A 23319-nucleotide genomic window follows, 5' to 3' on the forward strand; every position below is an offset into this window, starting at 1 on the left:
GTGAGTGTGTTGGTGTCAATGTCTGTGTCTCCCCTGCGATTGACTGGTGTCCCTTCCATGGTGTACCCAGCCTTGCGCCTGTTGCTTGCCAAGATAGGCTATGGCTCCCCCGTGTCCCTGAATTGGATGAAGTGGTTAGGAATTTGATGGATGGATGGTAACTGTTTCAGAATCAGAATTTCCTTCATTCAAGATGTGCTTCCTGAAATGTAACAAATTGTTATTCACACCTATGAATGTTCATCCTCAATTGATGAACTACTAAGAGAGGTTTAGTCAGAAATAACAGCACAAAACATTGAGGAGAGGCTGTGTAAAGTTGAAGTCATTGGAAACGTACCCTTGTACAGTATTTTTGACACTCAGGACTGACAGAGCAACATGGTAAAAAAAAAGTCTAAACAAGCAGATCAATTAACTGATCAATTAGCAGTGGTGATATAGAGGTTATCTTATGAAACAGCAGGTACTATAGTTCTTCTAGCCCCAGCCCCAAGGTGGAGAACCACTGCTATCTCTAATCACAGGCACACACAAAAAAAACGTTTAGACAAAACTTAGCAAATGACCACTTTCTAGCAACCTTTCTAATCCAATAAATAAGTTACAAGTAATGAGTATTCAAGGTATGCATAAAAAGTTATTTCACTGAAAACAACTACAATTTGAAAAGTTCAATGAGTTTAAAAAAAACGTATACCATGTGAGTTGTCATGTACAGTATGTGCCAAATAAGTGGTTTTCACAAACCATATTTAATAGCCTATGCTTAATGAATTTTATTAAGAACACTAATAGAGGGAAAAACAGGTATACAGTATATGCCACTGTGCCAGCAATACTAGAAATTCCTTACATGCACCTGGGATACTTTCTACGCAGAATTTAAACTGTTTTTTGTAACGAGTCCCCCAGTGAACGCCACTGGAAACGTGCGTACTCAGAACTTCCTTCGTGCACTGGTGTGTACAGAGCAGTACACAGTTTAACTGTAACTTTCCTTATGAACAAGCAACCTACCGTGGAGGCTATTTCCTTGATGCGCTCGGTTTTAGCTTTCATTTTGCCAATGGTGGGGCCCACACCTCGTACTTTTAATTTCCAGTTGATCTTATCTACAGTTTCTATAGATTTATACAATAAAAATAACAATGCGAACATTCATAACCACATTTTTGTCACTGCTCGGTGCTTTAAAAAAGCGAACAAAAAATACGTAATGTGTTGCCCGTTTAAGGTGTTTTAAAATGAGCACGCAAACAACTTTTGAAAGGCCTTTACTTGATTCGTTTCGGCTTGCTTTTTCTCTTTGCAACAAGCCCGTGCTTACTAAATCGAAAGGAAATGAACCGACGCAGGTCTTTTAAAAACAATAGTTCAGCTCCGATAAGTTTCTTACAGTGAGCTTGTTGCTTCAAACTACTGTTTAAGGTTTGGTAAAAGTTTTTGCTAACTTTTTTTTTGGCAAGCAGTACATAGAGGGGAGCCTTGAAACCGTCAGAAAGGAGAAAGGAGGTTAGGGAGAGTCAACAAAGTGCGTTCGTTGTATTCCCGTGTGATTTGCGTTTTATTACCATATAGTAATTAATAACAAAAATAATTTAGCCTTTTTCCTCAGAGAATCTCAAAGCACTTCACATCTTTGGGTGGGAGACACTTCATCCATCACTGAAGTACCGCATCCACTTCAGTGACTCGCAGCAGCAATTATGTGCCAGCTATTCCAATAAACGGTTTATTCATTAACTGAATTAAAAAGAAAAGAATTAAAAAGTGCCTCAACCATTACACTAATACCTCTACTCAAAAATCTGGGCGAGGCGCAGAAGATCTGGAGATCTTAAATGACCAAGTTTTCAGGACTTCAGTGTAACATCTCATCCCAAGGACAGTATCTGTTACTGTACCTCTATCTGCAAAGCCATCAGCCCTTCCAGTTCCCAGAAGCAGATTTGCCACTAAAAGCCTGGATGTTTCATAATTTCATAATCAGTTTATTTTACTCAATTCAAATTTGGCCTTGTTTTTTATTTTGCAATGGGCATATTTAGGACTCTATCAGGACCCTATCGGATAGGATCTGAGATCATTGTGAAGAAAAAAGTGGAAAATCTTGGATAGGCCAAGTCAATCTCCGGATTTAAATCCAAATAAGCATGTTTTTTACTTAAAATATTGAAGTCAGGAGGTCCTAAGAAAAGGCTGGACCAATATCTGAAAGTATTATATGAAGATTTTGGTGTTTCAAAACTTTGCAGTCACTGGTTTTGTCTTTGTGTACATCTGTCTTGTACACATTGTCAGATTATGGTATGCATGCATGTGTGTATACTGTATATGTGTACCCTGCAATGGACTGGTGTCCCATTCAGACTGCTTTGTCCACTTTGCTTTCAAGATGTTTCAGTTCTTATGATAACACATGCTAAAGATGTGCTAGAATTGCAAAGGCAAATAAGAAATTGAGAAGGAGCAAAGTATTCAATATTTTATTAAATAAAACAGGTGAATTAATCTGATGACAAGAGAGAAAGTGTTGCATTGATGGTACTTATTAAACTCTGTCTTCAGGTAGGTTGTTAAAAGATTATTTATGTGCATTTCTAAACTTTTAAGTGTCGGAAACTAAGGGAAATGGCAGTCTAAAATGGAGAACTAAAATGAAATTGTCTTAGTGAAATGCACATCAGAAGAAACTCCCGTGGGAGAAAGGACGAATTCAAACTACAGTTTCAAGCAATCAATCAATAACACTAGGGAGATACTGTCTTATTTGGGGAGAAATCAATCAAAAACAGTTTCTGAAGACAACACCATGTCATGTGATTTAATATATAGTAATTTCTTTTAGTTACTTGTGCACTGTATGGAAAGATCTTCTTTGTTATTATGCCATAGACAAGAGCACATACGTGCCCATGAAGAAAGTCAAATGAGGGGTAAACTGAGCCTGAGAGGGAGCTGGAAAAGATACAGGCAGAAGGTAAGATGGAGTGCTGCTGTGTGGAGAGAGAGGGCAAGGAAAAAAGCCTCCTCAGATGATGTCCACACGGGCAAAGGACTGATCTACACCCAGATTGTTCTCAACAAATATCTCGTATTTCCCTGCATCTGATGGCTGTGCATCTTTGATTGTCAGGGTTGTGGAGGTGTCCTCTATTTCGTAGAATACTCTGTAAAACAACCGAAGGAGAAGAGGCATTATACAAAGCATTTTACTCTGAGACCCTCAGTAGGGATTAATTTAAAAAAAAGGTGCAAGTAGTATGAAGACAATATCTAAAGGAAATTTCAAGACCGTGAAATTGCCCCAGACCCAACTAAATCATGACAGATCAATAACCGCTGAGCTCTTCAGTACTGGTAAACTTAAATACCTTCAATGGTATTTCAGAAGGTTGTTAGCATCAATAATGGTAAAATGAGTATTTTGTAACAATGAAATTACAGAGGAGCTTAGTGTACTGTTTCTCACAAATAAGGGTTATTACCCTGAGTACTTATTCAAAAATGCTCTGTCCATGAGTCATTGTGATAAAAAGAGCTTTGAGTTCTTTGAGTGGAGTAATTGTGGATTGTAAAACTATCAACAAACTGAAAAATAAAACAGAAGTGTACATTTCAGTAACTTCTTTAGCATTTGTATTTTAGTTGACTTAAATCCTTTCACTCTTTACCCCCGCACACAGATACTCAATAAATCTTATGCTTCATATGTTTGAGAGAATGATTTTACATGACCCTTGATACTTGTTGCCTTGTGCCAAAAAACAAACTGCCCATCTTGTGCATTGGATATTAAAGGTGATTTTGGACAGACTATAATGTTTTTTTTTTAAACAAAAGTACAGCAAATGCAATTGGATAACTTGTGTACATTGTACACTGTATATGACCAGTCTGCCAGTTATCTTTGAAGGCAAGAGAAGGTACAGCTGACAGTAGCGACATTTCTCAGATTTGACTAGTATTGCTTTCTACCTGTTATCTTCCTCAATGTCCTCTCCATCTTTTGCCCAGCCCACATCTGGAGCTGGGTCCCCACTGATCTCTGCTTTCAACACTACTGTTGATCCCTTCTTCACCTTCACGCTGTCTGGACCCTTGGCAATCTTGGCAGGAACTGTGGACACAAGCAGATACTTTACAGTAAATTTAGATACTACTCCTGCTACTATATTGATTAGTTGTTTAGATTAGATAGTTGTTTTCTGATTTTTGTTTTTTTCTCTTTCGGGTGTGTAGCCAAACCACCTTTTGATTAAAAAAAAACAGGCAAAAGGACCCTGAATAAAAAGGAACCATTAAAGGAATTTAATAGTAAACTTAGTTTTAAAGTTTGCAGTTTATGGGGGACTTTGTTCTTTTTTGTGGATATGTCACTTTTGTAAGTACCTCATTGCAGCTTTGAAGACAAATCATTTCGAACTCATGAGTGGTCCTAATTATATTTATTAAACTCTGCTTATTATTGCTTAATTGTTACTTACCTTTGTTATGCTCTCATGGTATCTTATGGATGCAAATGTTTCCTTATTTGGAATTCCTCTACTTGGAGTATTAACCCAATCATGTATGTTCTTTTAAAAATTATTAACAGTGTCGTCTGAGCTTGTCTCTCATGGTGATTCCATTTTGGCATTTTGGATTGGTATTTATTGGTATTTAGTATTATGTAAGTACATTAATCTATTCATATATATCTATCTAAAAGAGACCCTACAATATTAAAGCAAATATTACATTTTAAGTTATCTAAAGAGAAGAAACAGAAAATTATATTTGTTGCAACTGGCAAAATGCATACTACAAATTTGGAGCTGCAGTATGGAATAATGGCTAGTACACTGAGTTTCCAATGGGTGGATAATACATTAAAATTCCATGTAGGATGCTGTTGTTATACCTTGGAGAAAGGTAGATCGCTCCAGTAAATCATCCTGTATAAACGGATACTTCTCAGATTATTATTGTGAATGGGAATTTGTTCTCAATCAACTTATCTTCTTTAAATAATGGATTAGAATGTGCTATGTAGCTACAGTACATAGGTAGGTAAGGTCCCCTTTTCAGCCCTTAAAGGCCTATGGGAACTGGGGGACAAGGTCCACCATTTTTCTCAACCATCCGACACTGGAAGTGGAGATGATGTGGTCAGCATCACACTCTGGCTGGCCTATTACCCCCAGAAGGACTTATCCCTGGTACTCAGTGGGAAAGCAGGCTGAGTGGACCTGGGAGCCGTCTGGAAGGAATTAGAGCAAGCTACATCGCTTGCCCCTATGTAGCTACATAAGTCATTAAATGATCATCCTCGGAGAAACAAATATTTGTATAATAAATACTAATATTGTTATATTAACAATGTGTGTTAAATTTCAACTAGTATTCACTGATTGTAGAAAATATGTGGAATAGATATAATCAGAATAAAATCTACATGTCTTTGATTTCTTAAAAGCAGTAGTAGACCCCTGTGTAGTTTTGATGGTGTGGGAGCGGCTGGAATGCTGTGTGCGTACCTTCCACTGTTATGCGGGCTGAATCATAGGCCTCTCCAAAAGTGTTTTTGACCGAGACGGTGTAGCGGCCTAGGTCATTCAGCACTCCATCCCGCACGACAAGTGCCACTACATCTGGGTCTTCAAACACATAGCGGTACTTGGGACCATCCTTCAGTTCCTTGCCATCCTTGGACCAGACAATGAAGGGGTCAGGGAAGGCGCTCACTCTGCACTCCAGCTTGGCTGCACTGCCCTCAATCAAGATCACATCTTTCAGCTCCTGTAGGATCTTGGGGGGACCCTTTTCTCTCATCTCCTTGCGAGACCTAAGCAGAGACGCATTAGGAAGTGTGGTAAGGAAAATGTAAATGCTCAACAGCTTGGCACACTCTGCACTTCCACAGCACACGTCAGAGATCTATTACAATGCTTTCAACACTACTGTTGATCCCTTCTTCACCTTCACGCTGTCTGGACCCTTGGCAATCTTGGCAGGAACTGTGGACACAAGCAGATACTTTACAGTAAATTTAGATACTACTCCTGCTACTATATTGATTAGTTGTTTAGATTAGATAGTTGTTTTCTGATTTTTGTTTTTTTCTCTTTCGGGTGTGTAGCCAAACCACCTTTTGATTAAAAAAAAACAGGCAAAAGGACCCTGAATAAAAAGGAACCATTAAAGGAATTTAATAGTAAACTTAGTTTTAAAGTTTGCAGTTTATGGGGGACTTTGTTCTTTTTTGTGGATATGTCACTTTTGTAAGTACCTCATTGCAGCTTTGAAGACAAATCATTTCGAACTCATGAGTGGTCCTAATTATATTTATTAAACTCTGCTTATTATTGCTTAATTGTTACTTACCTTTGTTATGCTCTCATGGTATCTTATGGATGCAAATGTTTCCTTATTTGGAATTCCTCTACTTGGAGTATTAACCCAATCATGTATGTTCTTTTAAAAATTATTAACAGTGTCGTCTGAGCTTGTCTCTCATGGTGATTCCATTTTGGCATTTTGGATTGGTATTTATTGGTATTTAGTATTATGTAAGTACATTAATCTATTCATATATATCTATCTAAAAGAGACCCTACAATATTAAAGCAAATATTACATTTTAAGTTATCTAAAGAGAAGAAACAGAAAATTATATTTGTTGCAACTGGCAAAATGCATACTACAAATTTGGAGCTGCAGTATGGAATAATGGCTAGTACACTGAGTTTCCAATGGGTGGATAATACATTAAAATTCCATGTAGGATGCTGTTGTTATACCTTGGAGAAAGGTAGATCGCTCCAGTAAATCATCCTGTATAAACGGATACTTCTCAGATTATTATTGTGAATGGGAATTTGTTCTCAATCAACTTATCTTCTTTAAATAATGGATTAGAATGTGCTATGTAGCTACAGTACATAGGTAGGTAAGGTCCCCTTTTCAGCCCTTAAAGGCCTATGGGAACTGGGGGACAAGGTCCACCATTTTTCTCAACCATCCGACACTGGAAGTGGAGATGATGTGGTCAGCATCACACTCTGGCTGGCCTATTACCCCCAGAAGGACTTATCCCTGGTACTCAGTGGGAAAGCAGGCTGAGTGGACCTGGGAGCCGTCTGGAAGGAATTAGAGCAAGCTACATCGCTTGCCCCTATGTAGCTACATAAGTCATTAAATGATCATCCTCGGAGAAACAAATATTTGTATAATAAATACTAATATTGTTATATTAACAATGTGTGTTAAATTTCAACTAGTATTCACTGATTGTAGAAAATATGTGGAATAGATATAATCAGAATAAAATCTACATGTCTTTGATTTCTTAAAAGCAGTAGTAGACCCCTGTGTAGTTTTGATGGTGTGGGAGCGGCTGGAATGCTGTGTGCGTACCTTCCACTGTTATGCGGGCTGAATCATAGGCCTCTCCAAAAGTGTTTTTGACCGAGACGGTGTAGCGGCCTAGGTCATTCAGCACTCCATCCCGCACGACAAGTGCCACTACATCTGGGTCTTCAAACACATAGCGGTACTTGGGACCATCCTTCAGTTCCTTGCCATCCTTGGACCAGACAATGAAGGGGTCAGGGAAGGCGCTCACTCTGCACTCCAGCTTGGCTGCACTGCCCTCAATCAAGATCACATCTTTCAGCTCCTGTAGGATCTTGGGGGGACCCTTTTCTCTCATCTCCTTGCGAGACCTAAGCAGAGACGCATTAGGAAGTGTGGTAAGGAAAATGTAAATGCTCAACAGCTTGGCACACTCTGCACTTCCACAGCACACGTCAGAGATCTATTACAATGTTTCTTGATTAACGAGAAGCAGGGGAAAAGTATGATACACATCCATGGCTAAGGGTTTTCTTCTTTCCTATCATTTTTGGTCAACAGAGCAGGTACATTATCAACCAAAAGAGGCACATCTTTAAGGAAAGCATTATGAATGTCTGTAACAAACTGCCCAACATCTAGTCTTTGAACACTGCTGTTGAATTTGACATAAGATTCTTAAAGAAAGTCCCACCTTTTTTTAAGACCATCTTAAAAAAAAATCCTCAGGCCTGTTACCTCTTTATTATTTATTATTATTACATTCTATTGCAATACCTGTGACCTCTGTAGGAAGCCTGGATGCGGATAGCTGCCTCTTGAATTTGGGGGTCATTGATATCAATGGTGCATCCTGGTGGGGGAGGGGCCACCTTTTTGGCAGGTGCAGGAGCTGGTTTGGACATCTGACCAAAATATGTAACATTATATTTATCTGATGACATCTGTTAACATTAATCAACAATGACACAAAGACTAGGCTACATGGATTGAAAGGTAGTACATGAAAAAGTAATGGGTGTCTTGAACAAGTGCCACACAGCTGTGTTGTTGAAACTGATGCCTTCAGACCTCTTGAGAAGTGAATGATTGAGATGCGTAGATCCATTAGCTACTGCTAACCAAGTGAGCAAGTTAGACTAAACGACCTTCTCACATTTGTAATTTGTAATCTTTTGCAAACAATACAGTAGACATAATACAGAGTACCCCTCTTGTTCCATGTTGGGAAAATAACATTTAAGTGAATAATGGCTTAATGAGAATAGTTCTGATGTACTGGAATCAACAATAAACAGCAATCAATAGTAACCCACATCAATTCACACAATTACTAAAGATATAGCTAGAACCTTGACTAACAATAAGATGATATGATACTATTATGATACTATAACATATTATGATATGAAGTTGCTATACAGTCCTGTATTAGAGAAAGTGCACACCAAACAAATTCACGTTGTTTTATATGTATGCAGAACACATACAATTTCTCTAATCACAGTGTCTAAAATTATGAAAATCAAATTAATTAAAACTAATATTCCCCCAAAATCCGAGATGCCTGAAAGCTTTTGCCATGAACATGTACATGTTGTTAGAACAAAACGTTTCTAAACAGAAAATAAAGACCAACCAAATGTGCTTCAATAATCCATGAAAATATACAATGGCATGCAGTATCTATGATTTATTTATATTTGTACTATGTGATGATTGTTAAACTGGTTCTTGATCATACAATGGTGCCAATGTGGTACCCCACAACTCTTTTCATCACCATGTTGTTTGTTTCTACGGAGCTTTTGTTGTGCTTCCTCTGGATACTGTGACACTTGATAACAAGAGCAACACATAAGCCAGTTTTCCTAAGAGGGGTTTTCATAATTCTGTAATTAAATAAATGTCATGACTTACCCTGGTGCAGCTTATTCACCAGTCCTTGACCAGTGCTCCACTCACTCCGCACGATAAAGCTGTGAGGGTGTCCACCCCTCTGGATGGGGCTTTATAAACAGGGCTCCAGAGGGGTTTATCTAAGTCCAAAGTTGACTGGGAAGAGGAATCCACATTCCAAGGCTGAGCCTGCCCTTCTTCGGACCATCTTCGGAAGCTGCAGCTCAGTGAAATTAATAAAAGATGGCCAACAGCCAGACTGTTTTACCCTTGCCGAGCAGGCAGACAGGCCATATATAGCCGTCAGATAAATACCCCAGAGGGTTTTTGGGGGTCACTAATAGCAAGTTCAGTGCTGTGCAATCAAATACTTAATCTTTCAGGGTGGAGGAATGGTGTGAAACGTGAGTGCTCCCCAGTGAACTGGCAAGCAGGTGCACTCTAGTGGGGCTTATAAAAGGACTGCCTGGTTTGGGCTAGGATCATGACGTAATAGAGGTGCATTGATTAGTTCTGTAATGTTACATTACTGTATTTTCCCTTTCTCTTTTTTGTTTTTCCTTCAGTTAATTTGCTTTGCCAATCAGTTCAACTGGTACTGAATAAAATAATAATAATTAATAATAATTGCTTACACTTATATAGCGCTTATCTGGACAGTCCACTCAAAGTGCTTTACAGGTAATGGGGACTCCCCTTCACCACCACCAATGTGCAGCATCCACCTGTTTTATGCCATCCATACTGTATATCCACCCCGTTTTCAGGGCTAACCTGTCTGTGTTTTCCAGTGCTGAAGTCTTTCATGCTCTTGAACTGCTCACCCGGGACGCACATTTAATTTGTTTACATGCCTTTATATGTAAGTGATTGCACAGATATGAATGTACACTTGTTTTGATTACAATTTCAAATCAAAAGATGAGCAATGTTGTAGCAATTAAAGGGTATTGTTTTGTCTGAACAAACTAAACAGCTGCGTTAAATTCTCTGATATACCCAGTAAATCAAACATTTTGTTGTAGCCTTTAGGGTTCATGGATTCTCAACCAAAATAAACAGCATTTAATTAAATATTAAATATAATAGTGATTAAATCATCACTTGAATGCGTAATCTATCAAAGAAAGTTAAGAGAGTGATATACTGTTCCTCTATAATAATAATAATAATAATTATTATTATTATTAATATTATTATTTAATTGATTGCATGTTTATCCATTACGCATGGTGACTTGTACTTTGTGGATGATCTGCCCCTTGGACCATTATAAAACTTCAGCTGAAAATACCTCTACCATTATGGAAATCAACAAGAAGTGAAATGTGAAAAATGACAAGAAACACAATAACTAACCTACAGGTTTTGATTTAATGGGCGCCTAGCCTGCTCTTCAAAGGCTTACTTACCAGTTCTATTAACTGCTAATAAGATTGTTCACGTGCCCTGAAAGAAGATTCACTCTAAATTACTGTAAAGTCATTTCATTTTTGATTGTGGTTTAATCATTACATCACTTACATTACCTGTTAAATGTGTTCTACAGATCATTTTGTCTTTATATATGAAAAAAGTGGGGAAAATATTCTGAATGTAAACTAAACTATGAACAAAGTATGATCTTAATGACAAAAATCACTATTCAAATAAAAAAGCACTTATAATATTATAGTACACTATATACACCTTTACTGAAATAAATTAAATTAATGAATCTGTTGTAAATGATGAGTATTTTAACAAATAATGTTAAGTATATGTAATATCAATATATTTTGCTGAATCTACCTTTCTGCAGCAACTTTAGTGGTCTTGTCATTGTGTGCATTTCAGATTATTGCAGATGACTACAATGAGTTTCCAAGACTAATGGCAATTTGAAATATGCTAGTATCATCAAAAGAATCAGCAAAATAAAGGCATAACTCACACATTTTGTACATCCACAAAATACCACGATTGATTCATATTCTCTTTATTTTTATTTTCTCAGCTTTCATGCCGTGGTTCCACACCAGAGTTAAATTAGTAATTCCACAAAATCGTAAAGGTTTCAGAGTCATACTGAGCCTGAAAAATAAATTAACAAACCACTAGAAACAACATCTACAAACTACGATAAATAGATTGTCACTGCTGTGAATTTACAAAAAGAAACGCTCTTGTTCATAGTAGTTTTAAAACATAAGCTAAGGCCCGTTCCCAGGTATTGAAGCTTAACCATATCATTGGATGTCCAATACTTCTGGCCCAGTGATCATCAGACCTTCAAAACATATGGAATATGCTAACCTAGAAAATATGTTTGCAGTAGATAAGCAACAAATAAAAAATATATTGAGTTTCCTCTGACTTTCTTTTTTTGAGATGTGTGGCATATTAGTGTGCTTGCTGTTTAAATTTGCCATAGAGCTGACTTTTCATTCATCACTTTCCAGGCTGTTTTGAGTGATTTTCTTTGTCATCTTTTTACAAAAATATATTGCCTTTCCTGGGAACGAGCCCTTACTACCCCATTACCCAGGTGCATGCTGTGAACACGCAAATTGCCAAGGTAACTGCTGCACTTGATATAAAAGAGTCAGATTAGAGTGCGTAGCATAGAATTTCTTATTTGCTCCCAACCAAAGGAGGCTTAAAGGACAGTGTTTGTTTTCTTGAAATGATACAAAATGTACACAATATAGCATCCGTGAATACATTTCGTTACATAGATATGAGTCTTCCATCAAAAAGTCTCTGATCTTTCAGTATTGGATGTGTAATTGGGCAAACAGCTTCAGGTGCTAATGTTAAGTCCTGCCAGGTTTATGGAACTTTGAACAACAAAGGGCATTACTCATTCAGGTCCAATTACATCATTCACAAATCAATATTTTCTTCAAAAAGATGATTTTAAGCTGTACTAGAATCCCCTGCAACCAAGCACTTTATAGTTACATATTTTTCAACATTTATCTAATTTCAGTTTTAGATCTTGTATATACATATACAGTATCTGTATATAAATACACACATATGGGAAAAGAGTCAAATAGATGCGGAAAAAAAACCAACAAAACATCCTATATTATCTTTATATCAGACATGTTCCTGTGTTTTATTGTTTAATACTATATATATATATTCCACTTTATATTACCAATTAATTGTAATTTGGGAAATTTGTTGAGAAATATCGGTTTCACATAAATCAGCCTCGCAGGTAATGTTAGATGGAAGCAAAAGTTGTTGATGGTGAATGTATTTACTTCTCAAATTAACTTGTTACAGCTAAGCAATACTGCTTTTTGAAAAAGAATCAAAACAAGCAATTTCAGACAACAGGGTGATCAGTAACAGCTTCCCTGACAAATCAGATACAACAAGTGCCACACAGAAGAGATTTGCATTTGTCCCCGATATTATGTTTCACATCTTAAAATGCAATTCAAAACAATTCCTACAAAATGTTCAATAAACCCATTCACACTTCATGTTAAAGGAAAATGAAAGGGAAAACACAAATCCAATGCCTGACATTCATTGAATATATACTGTACTAGTGTGATCATTCACATCTTGGTGATTCTGTACACATTAGTGAAAGTAAAGTAGCTCTGTGCAAGTAAGTAAACTTTGTAATGTGAATTGTATAAAACTTAAATGCTAATATTACTAAATTATCTTTACACCCCTCTCAAAAAGCAAATAAATAGGTTACCAAATTTGCTGATAAAAGGATGACAATAATAATAACTCATACAGAGATAAATTTGTAATTCCACAAAATCATAAAAGTTCTAGAGTCATACAATTAGATCTGAATTCAGAACACTAGATCTGAATTTAAGATTTTTATATTAGTAGGGCATTTCAGTGCAAACATGTGAGTTAGCCTTACCTAACAGTATTATTATTTGCCCATGGAAGAGTTTTACTGTTGGATTTGTTTGGACAATACTGTATAAACTATTTTAATTTTCAGTGTTAAGGTAACATTAAAAAGGGGAGTGGCTGATAGTGGCAATGGAATAGTATCAGACCTTTACAAGATAAACAATTCTGAAACCATAACAGAGTTCTTCTCCTGTATATAAAAGAGCCATATTGCTCTTCAATGATTATACAAATTGTAGTTCCTATGAGGTTTAGTAAATTGTATTTTCCTGTACAAATGTTGCTGAAGTTTGGTTCTGTTGTAAAATGAGATTCAGATTGCCATTTTGTAACTAAAAACAAATATCAAATGCTACTGTTGAATCTTCCACCAGCTGTTAATGAAATTGACTAGATTAAAATCCTGCATTTGTCCTGATAATGTTACGCAGAAGCAGTGTAGTACTACTCATATTTACAGTATTTATCACCAAGTTGTTGTACTTAAGTTAATTGTTATTAAAGAAAGTTTTCTCTTTGAACCTGTGCTTATGTAATAACAGCCTTTATAAATAGTAAAATTTATGAAAAGGGTCAGGTACATTAATGATACTTGAAATGCTTTAATGGATTTTCAAGCACTATAAATAAAAAATTCTTTAACAGGCAAAATTACATCTAATCTACCAGTAATGGTAAATTGTAAAAGCTGCAAGGTTTGTCAATGCCAGAAACAGACACAGTATCTTACAGTCTTTGGTAGTATGCATTGTAGACTAATAGTACTGCTACTTCAAAGTCATGTCTGTTACAACATTGCTATTCTCCCTTTTGAAACAGACAAAATATTTCTAACAATAAGCAAACTGGAAAACAGGCAGCCACATGATGATGAAAAAACCTTCTTTGTTAGATACACTGCTGTAAACGGACACGTTTAATTGTTTGGGATTCTCGTGATATCTCATGGTGTGTGAACAACGATCCTAATTAGAAATCTTCTTGTATTTTGCTTACTGACAGAGAAGTGTCAGCAAGAACTCCAGATGAAGAATATGAATGCCAGAGAAACTGTAAGCATCTCTGTTGTTTGCACTCAGAAAAAAAATATTCAGGTTTTACATGATAAAGTTTTTTCTGTGTGAAGCTACCGTAAACAGTGTTATACTGAACAATTCAGCCTTGGTGCCTTAGGCATAATATAGCATTGGATTATCATAGCCTTTGGAAGTATGCACTTCAAGGAAAGGATTTAGCAGCATCCATTATACTAACATTTTCAGTGCAGGAATTGTTTGTTTTGCAGTACACAGAAACTAGGTTATCACATGACAGATTAAACTCTTAGCCACGGCAGAGTGACCTAGCGTTAAAAGCTGAGAAATGACTAGGTGAGAGTTTGGTATTTAAATTTCCAATCCCAACTCACAGCCTACAGTGTGGATATAAAATGTGTAGGGGCTGAGTCAATTAGCCTCCTTGTGCCTTGTGTACAAAATGGGTTGGACCAGCCCCTCACCACAAACTTAAAAGGTCCACACTAGTTAAAGCTGCCTTTTCTACAGACCTACAGGTATATATACATATAATTTGTATCATTGTAAGATGTAATTACAAGGCAAGTCATTTCTTTTCAATCATCCATTTATCTGGGTTCAATATTTACGCCTTTGAGATTTAAATGTACGTTTGCAAACCATGTAAACAAACTAGTCAGCAGAAAGTTTCCACTTTCTGATATAACAGTTTCCACTAACATTTAAAAAGATTTGATAGTGATTTGGGCAGATAAACATATCTTTTCAGGCCTACCTAATGTACAGAGAAGTTAACGGTAAAAGCAGCAATTAAAGAAAAAAATAATTTAAAATTAATGTCACAAGGCAAAAAATCAGCCCTCAGTTAAACAAAGTCACAGAAACAATGTTTCCGCTAACTGTACATTGTGACTCAGCTGCTGACTATGAAATATAGTGGATTTCTTGATATTGTCCTTCTGACATAACTGTGATGTACTTCAGTGTCAAAGAAATTTTTAAATAGTTGTTTTCTTCCCTTGAGATTTTCAAGACTCTTCTCTTGTGGCGATTGATGGTAGAATCCATTATATACAGTACAAGAGAAAATGTGGTTTAATAGGATTCGGACAATGTTGCTTTGTCATATGTACACTGTCAAAGACAGGAAATAAGAAAGTTAACATCAGGTTACACAATGGTCACTTTCCCACATCTTCAATAGAGATACAGGATGGGTAGTTTCGTGACATTCCAATTAACTGTCTCCACTGGCAAAACTTTAAAATAAGCAGAAAATTAAAATATTTCCAATGACTCCAATTTCCACTACAAAGATATTCTCTTTTACTGACAACTTTCTTCCAACTGCTCATTGTAAAGTTTATCACACTTAAGCACCTACCAGAATTATCAAATACCGCTTTAAAAATGTACCAATAACACAAGAATGCTACTTAGATATTAAAAAGACCAGCAGTAAAAGGTGCATCATCATTCTCCAGAAAGTTCCTAGGATTCTTCTAGGAAAAAAAATAAAATAATTATATATTGATATGAACATTTCAGGAAAAAGTATTAAATCTAGAATTTGTTTTTAAAAAAATTCTAGATATGTGAGCCTTACCAGAGATAAAAATTCCTAAACATAAAGAGGAAGGTCTCTGTTTTTTCATTTTTCAATACCCCAAATAAGTGTCCTATTATGCAAAAAAAACAGTAAAGCTCTGTTGAAATACTGGGAATAATATTACAGAAAAGAGAGAGGGTTTCGTACAATGTTGCATTTTCTTCCCAATTTACACCAAACCACTCAACACCCTTTTGGACAGTCCATGAGGTATATGTTTTGAATTCCATTTTCGTGTTTCAGTTTTTTCCTGTTTTATTGTCATTGTGGCTGGTTTTTGCATGATAAAAGCCAGACTCGAGAATATGTCATTTCCAGCCTGCTAGATTGGGATGATTATACCAGACATTTAGATCTGGGCATCAGGCTGGTGTGTGCCACTTGTGCCTTCTGTAGAACCTGGACTGTTCTTCTCACTTGACCCCTTTCTGGCGCTGATGGCATGGCTGCTTTCACTGGGTCACAGGAGCTGCTTGCTGTTGGGTGCTCTGATATGAACGCAGGAGGACCTTGTGCTTGGTGGCGACCTCTGACCTCTTGCGCTGGTGCTCCACCAGGAACTCCTTGAGCCGTGTTGTGGTGAAGGTGAGAGTCTGTCGGCGTAGCTTCATCAAATAGGCATCTTGCAGCCAGGAGTTGGCAAAACAGTCCTTGATGGTTGGTCGAGCCCTAAATGGTATATCATTATTGGCATATAAGACTGTGAGACATACAGTACAATGATGGGAAATTAATAGTCAAACACCACAAGTTTATGGTGCAATGTCTCTGATCTTTGCTTGTTTCTTTGTGATGAAAATCATACATTTGTTCCAGAATACTTATTTCACAGTACTTTATTTAGTCTCCATTTTCTGTTGAAGTCATACTGTAGATGTCAGTTTATAAATCACTTTAAAAAATTCTGGGTCAAACCAAACCGACACATCTGCATGAAATTAGCTTTTGAATTTGACCCGGTACAAGCAGCACTGTGTATTTGTTTGACTGTACTAGTTTATATGAAAAGATATACAAATAGTCATAGTCAGCAACTACACATGCATATTGAATTTATTTAAAAGAAACATTTCCAGTGGCAACACAATAGTGCAGTGGTTAGCATTGGTGCCTCGCAGTTCTGGGTTCAATTCTCGACCTGGGGTTCTATCTGTATGGAGTTTGTATGTTCTATCCATGTTTGAGTGGGTTTTGTCCGGGTTCTCCTCTTTCTTCCCAAAGTCCAAAAACATTGGGGTAGGTTAAGTAAATTGTTTGCGTGTCTCTGTTTGTGTCTGTCTGCCCTGCGATGGTCTGTATTGCACCCGTTGCTAGGTGAGACAGACTCTGGCTCCCCAGCGACCCTGAATTTTATGAATCAGTTAGAAAATGGAAGGATGGAAACACTTCCAGTTTGATTGACATTAAATCTACTATAACTTACCAATCAAGAGAGTTTAAATAAAAAATATTGACTCACCAGGGATAACTACACAGGATCTTCTTAAGGAAAAGGGAGGCACTTTGGGACACATTTGGGTACAGTTTCGTTAGGTCAAATTTTGCTGCCTGGATTTTGGTCTCCGTCTCCAATGGGTTAACTTCAAGGAATGGCAATCTGCCACTGAGCCTGATAAAGAATGGGAAAATAATGTGATCAATGCAAAAACAAGAGAATAATTTTCTTTTGATTCTTGATTTCTTGAATCTTTACCACTTTAAGATATAAAAAAAGGCTGCTTATGTTTAATTCAGTACTTCAATATAATATATTTTCAAAGTTATTTTCTAAGCTATTTTTTCAAAGCAAGTGAGCTAAGTCTCCTCTCATTTGTAATTATTTAAATTCTTAACCTTTTAGCTTTTTAGAAAAAATGTTACATATCCTTTTTCAAACACAACATCAATATCTTTTATCAACCAGGATAAATTATTTTTACAATGAAAACTGAATTGTTTTAATAATGCCATTTCTGTAAAGCACAGCCTCAGGTCTTGTTACTGTAGAATTTTGTGGCACTGTTATTTTTTCAATTTCATTTGTGTTCATTGCATGTGCTCTGATACGTGTGATAAAGTATCTTTTATTCAAGGAGAAATCATTGTTTTTTTGTCTCTTTTTATAAAAATGGATAAGTGGTCAAGGGATACTTACATGACATAAGTCAGGACTCCTAGACTCCAGATATCTGCTGGAGGGCCAACTACATCCCCTTTAATCATTTCCGGAGCTTTCAGAGGGAAGAACAGAGGAAAGAGGACAGAAGGAGGAAGGAGGGGTTGAGCATGTGGAAGGCAACAAACAAAAAGAGGAAAAACAAGAGGAGAGAAAAAACGACAATAGGACAAAACATTGAGGACAAAATATCAGACCATTGGTGGAATGCAGATACTGTATATGAAGGCTGATACATTTTGACTAGTGTCAGAGAAAGTTATAAAGGTAGAAAAGATTAATCATTCTGATTAGATAAATAAAAAATTAGGTGAGAGTAGGTTACAGCAGCACACGAATTCATAATTCTAAGGATTCTACAATGTAACAGCCAATATAACAGGCTGCTGTAGGTAATTTTATATTGGTTGTATGCATTCCTCAAAGATTTGCAGGTTAAAGAGCATATTCCAAGATTGATCTTGGAATTGTCCTATATTATCTTGTTTCTCTTCCAACATAGCTCTTTATCAGTTAAGATAATTGAAGCTTTAGTTTAGCTAATTGCTTGATTTACTGTAACTGTTTTCTGCACTCAGATGCTGGTTTCATAAACAATTTATGTGGATCATACCCAAGAAATGTAGTGAACAATTTTTTGTCTTCTAAAGGACTCATAACTCATAAACAACTAATGATATAAAGAAACATTAGGTGGGAATGGCACTGTACAAACTACTCTAATAATAATCATTCTTAGCAATATATTCACTGATAAGTTTAATTTCACCTGGTCATTTAAACAATTACCCTAAATGATGGGAGTTGGGAAACCTAGCATCTAATGTCAAATCATGTCTTATTTAAGATCGGTATTTATTAATCCATTAAATGATTAAATTAAAATTTTGATAAACTTAATTAAGAAAAAGCTCCAGTGAAATAAAAATGAAGACAAGGGGTACTCCAGGAGTAGCATTGATAAACACTGATATGAAATATACAGTACATGCTCATAATGTTGGACTCCTTCTGAGAGATACTCATGCATATATTTTTATTCTGCCACAGATCACTACATAGAAAACAAATGCAAAAACTTTATGAAGAGTGTTGATGGGAGCACATAAAGAAAGGTGATTTAAGATTAAAGAATGCTTATATCTTGTGATTGTATAAACATTTCGATACAAATTTGAAGTTTAAAATTAGAAATGTAAAAACTGTATAAACATACAAACTTTTAAAGGAATGTGTGAGAGCCTTTAACAAACGTCGGACGTCAGTACAATGCTTTTCAGAAAAGTTATTCAAGCTGACAGCCCCAGAACAGAAAATTGAATTGAAAAGAAGCAGAGTACAAAATGCAGCACTGTAGTTTAGCTGACAAAACCGTGGCACCAAGTAAAACTCAAAAATTGAGGAGTGACTCACACATATACTCCAGTGTTCCATGGCGTTGACTGAGCTGTTTGAGGAAGAGAGGGTTAAAGGTCTGCGCACAGCCAAAGTCAATGATCTTGACCACATTCATGTACGTGATAATGATGTTATCTGGCTTGATGTCCAAGTGCAGGATACGACGATTGTGCAGGTACTCCAGACCCTGGAGGATCTGAACAATGTAGCCCACCACATCATCCTCTGAGTAACGAAACCTTGGGGACAACAATGTAAAACACCACTGAGAAAAATCTTATCCTAAATCTGATTCACATGGGTCTACAAATTAAAGCTGAAACAGGATGCATCACATTTTTTATTGTTAAAGTCTGTAAATATTACATAAAAATCAGGTAAACTGTTCCTTTCTTTTAATCCAAGATAATTTTCCTACAGTATGATATTTTTTCACATAAGCAAGACTTTCTCACAAATGTAGTTCAGGTGGGTAGCTGCATCAGCATGCGTAGGCTGCAAAACACCTGAAGAAGGTTCTCGCACCTGAAGAAGGCTCCACGGCCAAAACGTTGTGTTCTCTTTCTTCTTTTTTCCAGCATGGAATAAACCTATTATTTGTTCCTTTCTCACAAATGTAAAAGTCTTGTGTATCTTGTGTGTTGTGAGGTCAATAGGATGCATGTTCAAATCAATGTAACAATTAAAATACACATTCAAATCTGGGATAAAGATGACAAAATATTAAAAATAATATTAAAAATGAATTAAAAATAAAGTGAATTCTAGCCACATTATAAGTTAACAGAGATTTAGATAACTGTAACAGTTATTTTGCAGATAATGAAATAGACCAGACAGTATGCTTTGTAACAGTACAAAGACAGAATTAATCTGAGTAAATTTTAATTTCATATTTAAATAGCACACATACAGTGAATCCTACAAATACGTGAATATTTTTGCTAATACGTTCTTCACAACAGATACTACTTGAAATGTATGAAAAACACTTTAAGCAGAAAGGCTGTGATCAAAAGCAATATCTTCATTATACAGGACTTCAAGGGGTTTGAAAAAGCATGTGTTTGTGTACAGGCAAAGAGGCTACAGTTTAACATAGCATAAAGAAAGAAAACATACATTCTCTTAAATGAACTCCCACACGCCAAATATCATATCTTAAACCACAATCAATACTCCTTTACGCAAATAGCTTCCTTGTAACAAGCTGTTATGTATAAATATCTACCTGAGCACACAGAGTCTGACTCACCTGTCAATGAGACTGTAGAGTAGTTCTTTGCCAATGCAGGACTCAGAGATAAGAACTAGGTATCTTGGAGTGACATAGGCTTCATGCAGTGCCATAATCTTCTCATGGTGCAAAGACTTGAGAATCTCATACTCCTGCAGCACTGCCTGCTTGCTCTCCGGTTCATACGGAACAATTTTGGCCATGAAAAGTTTGCCTGTTGCATTCTCTCTACATTCTCTAATAACTCCATATCTGCCCCTGACAGACACAAAAAAGACAAACGTGTCATATTAAAAATCACATTAGTCTCTTTTATTTCTTTTGTGGCTTTTTCCTTTGCATTGTAGACATTGAAAATGACAATTGTACCAATTAATCAAAGCACTACTCAAAAGTCAACAAAGCAGAAATTATTACAATCCTTTTTAAATGATATGAAAAGCTATTTTTTAAAAAACTGATACATTATATTATTTTTCAAATACAATTTAACATGTGGAGTTTATCAAAACAGTTTTCAATTAATGGATTTGGCATGGAAGCTTATCTATCCATCCTTCAACTTTTTAACTGCTTTAATGCAGGGTTGCAGGTGTGCTTCAGGTGGCCCACCCACACAGACACAAATACGCACTCACTCACACCAGGGCCAATGTTTCCAGAAGCCAATCATCCTACCTATATGACTTTAGACTGCAGGAGGAAACCCATGCAAACACAGGGAGAACACACAAACTCCAGTCAGACAGCACCCCAGAAATTGGACCCAGGGCCCCAGTGCGGCAGCAATGCTAACCACTGCAACACCGGACCACCCTCTAGAAGCTTACGTAGGATCAATTTTTGTTTTAAGTCATGAAGGTAATTTAGAGCAAATAGGAGAAAGAAATAACAAACAATGTAAACAAGACAACAAAAACACAGGTTTCATCTTTGATTAATGTTGTGGTAACACAATTGTATCTTGCTAGTTACCTGGCTTTTTCATCCATGAATGTGTAAGGTTTCTGTGGCACTCCTTGACGAAGCGCGGTAGTACCACCCTCTGCAGGTTTGGTGGAAGGTGTCATTCGGCCCGTGGGGGTCATACGTGTGGGAGTGGCGGGCCCCTCCCCTACAGGGCTCAGGCTGGTCACAAGCACCATGGGGGGTGAGAGAGAAGACACAGGGGAGGGAGGGATGTGGGTGGGCATGACTGGAACATACATAGGGACTGGCGAGATGGGTTTGCCAATGACAGGGGGAGGAGAAACTAAAGGGGGTGGGGAGACAGGAGGGGTGGGAGTGACGGATGGTGTCAGGTTTACTGGGGTTGGCGGCTTGGATGTGACAGCATGTGGTGTTGCTTGAGGGGGCTGAGGAATGGGTTGAGCCATAGTTGATGGTGAAGTGACAGCGATTGTCAGAGAGGTTTTAGCTGTGCTGAGGGTGGGGGTGACAGAGGAAGTTATTTGTGTGACTATCAGCTTCGCAGGGAGAGGAGATGGAGGCTTGGTGGGAAGAGGAGATGGTGTTTTTCTGGGAATTTCAACTGGAGCAGGCACAATGGGGGGCAGTGTCACAGCAGGAGGAGTGGAAGGAACAGGTTTGATGGCAGTGGGTGCAGGAACTTTAGGTGATTCTGTGAAAAAAAAAACATTTCTTATAAATTGTTTAATTTTATAAATTGGGAACCCGACTCCTTTCTTTTTTAATGTGCATTTTTCTTCATTTTAGGGTATTACGACACAACTCAGACAAACAACAGCATCACACAGTTTTGTTATGACTGGACTTACTGACAGGTGGTTTAGGCACAGTTACATCATTTAAAAGTGCAATATGAATTCCAGATAAAAAAAACAAAACATACAGTAAGTTAAGTAATAACATTAAATAACAACTGAATTCATTAAGGTTAAAGTGAAACTCCTGTGATAGCAAATTGGACTCATATTAGAGTCAACTCTGCAAAAACAATTTGTAATGCATTCGTTTGTTTTTCATTGGTTTCATAATTCCACATAGTTTTTCAATCAAATAAATTAAGTTGCTGGTCAAGGTTCCCCTCACAAATGTCAGACTATTCCTGTTATTTCATTAGTTTCCCGAACAAAGTCCATGGATTACATTTCTGTGTTTGATAATCCAGACTCCCTTTTTGTCCTGTACCTTGGTAACTGCAATTTTGTCTGAAGATATGAGGAAATCTTTTTCCCAACTTTATTTCGACTTTAAGCATTGAAATGGTAAGCTTTTGTCGTAATAAAAAAAAAACATTTTCATTGATGAATGCCTTTTGATTCCCAATTTAGTGCATATGCTTTAAAAGCCTACCTTTTATAAAAAATGTATAGCTGTTCCACAAAGGTACTGTGTGTTAAGATTGCACTGATTTTCAAATGCTAATTCTAATTTCTACATTTTGAAAAGAATCATAAACCTTCCCATGAGAGTTCTCAGTTAATCTCATTAAGGGCTTCCAATTCCATAACCTTCCACCAGCATCTTGTATGGATCATTCCATGACACAGTTTCCAGTATCTAGAATTAAATATAATGTAATATTGCAATGTAGTATTTATACAGTATAGGAACAAGTTACAGGTTTATTCCATGCTGAAAAGAGAAGAGATAAAACAAGACGTTTTGGCTGTGAAGCCTTCTTCAGGTGTGTGTGAAGCCTTCTTCACACCTGAAGAAGGCTTCACAGCCAAAACGTCGTGTTTTATCTCTTCTCTTTTCAGCATGGAATAAACCTGTAACTTGTTCCTATACTGTATAAATACTACATTGCAATATTACA

The 23319-nt window shown here is 36.8% G+C and overlaps 2 protein-coding genes across 5 annotated transcripts in view; both read right to left on the minus strand.

The window, feature by feature from the left end:
• Nucleotides 1-2473: 2473 nt before the first annotated feature.
• LOC148648945 (SPEG neighbor protein-like) lies at nt 2474-9366 on the minus strand. The gene is made up of 5 exons (XM_088607386.1): nt 9259-9366; nt 8116-8243; nt 7402-7709; nt 3982-4123; nt 2474-3173 (listed from the first exon to the last, which is right to left on the minus strand). The coding sequence occupies exons 2-5, from the start codon at nt 8241-8243 to the stop codon at nt 3035-3037; spliced, it is 717 nt and encodes a 238-aa protein (XP_088463512.1). The 5' UTR covers nt 9259-9366; the 3' UTR covers nt 2474-3034.
• A 1833-nt stretch (nt 9367-11199) lies between these two features.
• spega (striated muscle enriched protein kinase a) overlaps nt 11200-23319 on the minus strand; it is a 142113-nt gene continuing 129993 nt past the window's right edge. For all 4 annotated transcript variants that reach the window (XM_088607387.1, XM_088607390.1, XM_088607388.1 and 1 more), the window contains 6 exons: nt 21510-22155; nt 20553-20792; nt 19313-19536; nt 17879-17954; nt 17204-17353; nt 11200-16413 (listed from right to left, as the gene is read on the minus strand). In XM_088607387.1, coding sequence (XP_088463513.1) covers nt 16197-16413; nt 17204-17353; nt 17879-17954; nt 19313-19536; nt 20553-20792; nt 21510-22155 — 1553 coding nt within the window. In that variant the 3' untranslated portion in view covers nt 11200-16196. The remainder of the gene's footprint in view (nt 16414-17203; nt 17354-17878; nt 17955-19312; nt 19537-20552; nt 20793-21509; nt 22156-23319) is intronic.

The sequence above is a fragment of the Lepisosteus platostomus genome, chromosome 14 (genome assembly GCF_059453375.1).
Source record: "Lepisosteus platostomus isolate fLepPlt1 chromosome 14, fLepPlt1.hap1, whole genome shotgun sequence".
Lineage (NCBI taxonomy): Eukaryota > Metazoa > Chordata > Actinopteri > Semionotiformes > Lepisosteidae > Lepisosteus > Lepisosteus platostomus.

What these genes read in the sequence shown, in the direction of transcription:
- LOC148648945 (XM_088607386.1), bottom strand. Translation starts at nt 8,243, where the DNA reads ATGTCCAAACCAGCTCCTGCACCTGCCAAAAAGGTGGCCCCTCCCCCA. An exon ending in GCTTCCTACAGAGGTCACAG is followed by an intron (nt 7,710 to 8,115) that starts GTATTGCAATAG and finishes GTCTCTGCTTAG; the next exon opens with GTCTCGCAAGGAGATGAGAG. An exon ending in AGCCCGCATAACAGTGGAAG is followed by an intron (nt 4,124 to 7,401) that starts GTACGCACACAG and finishes TTGTGTCCACAG; the next exon opens with TTCCTGCCAAGATTGCCAAG.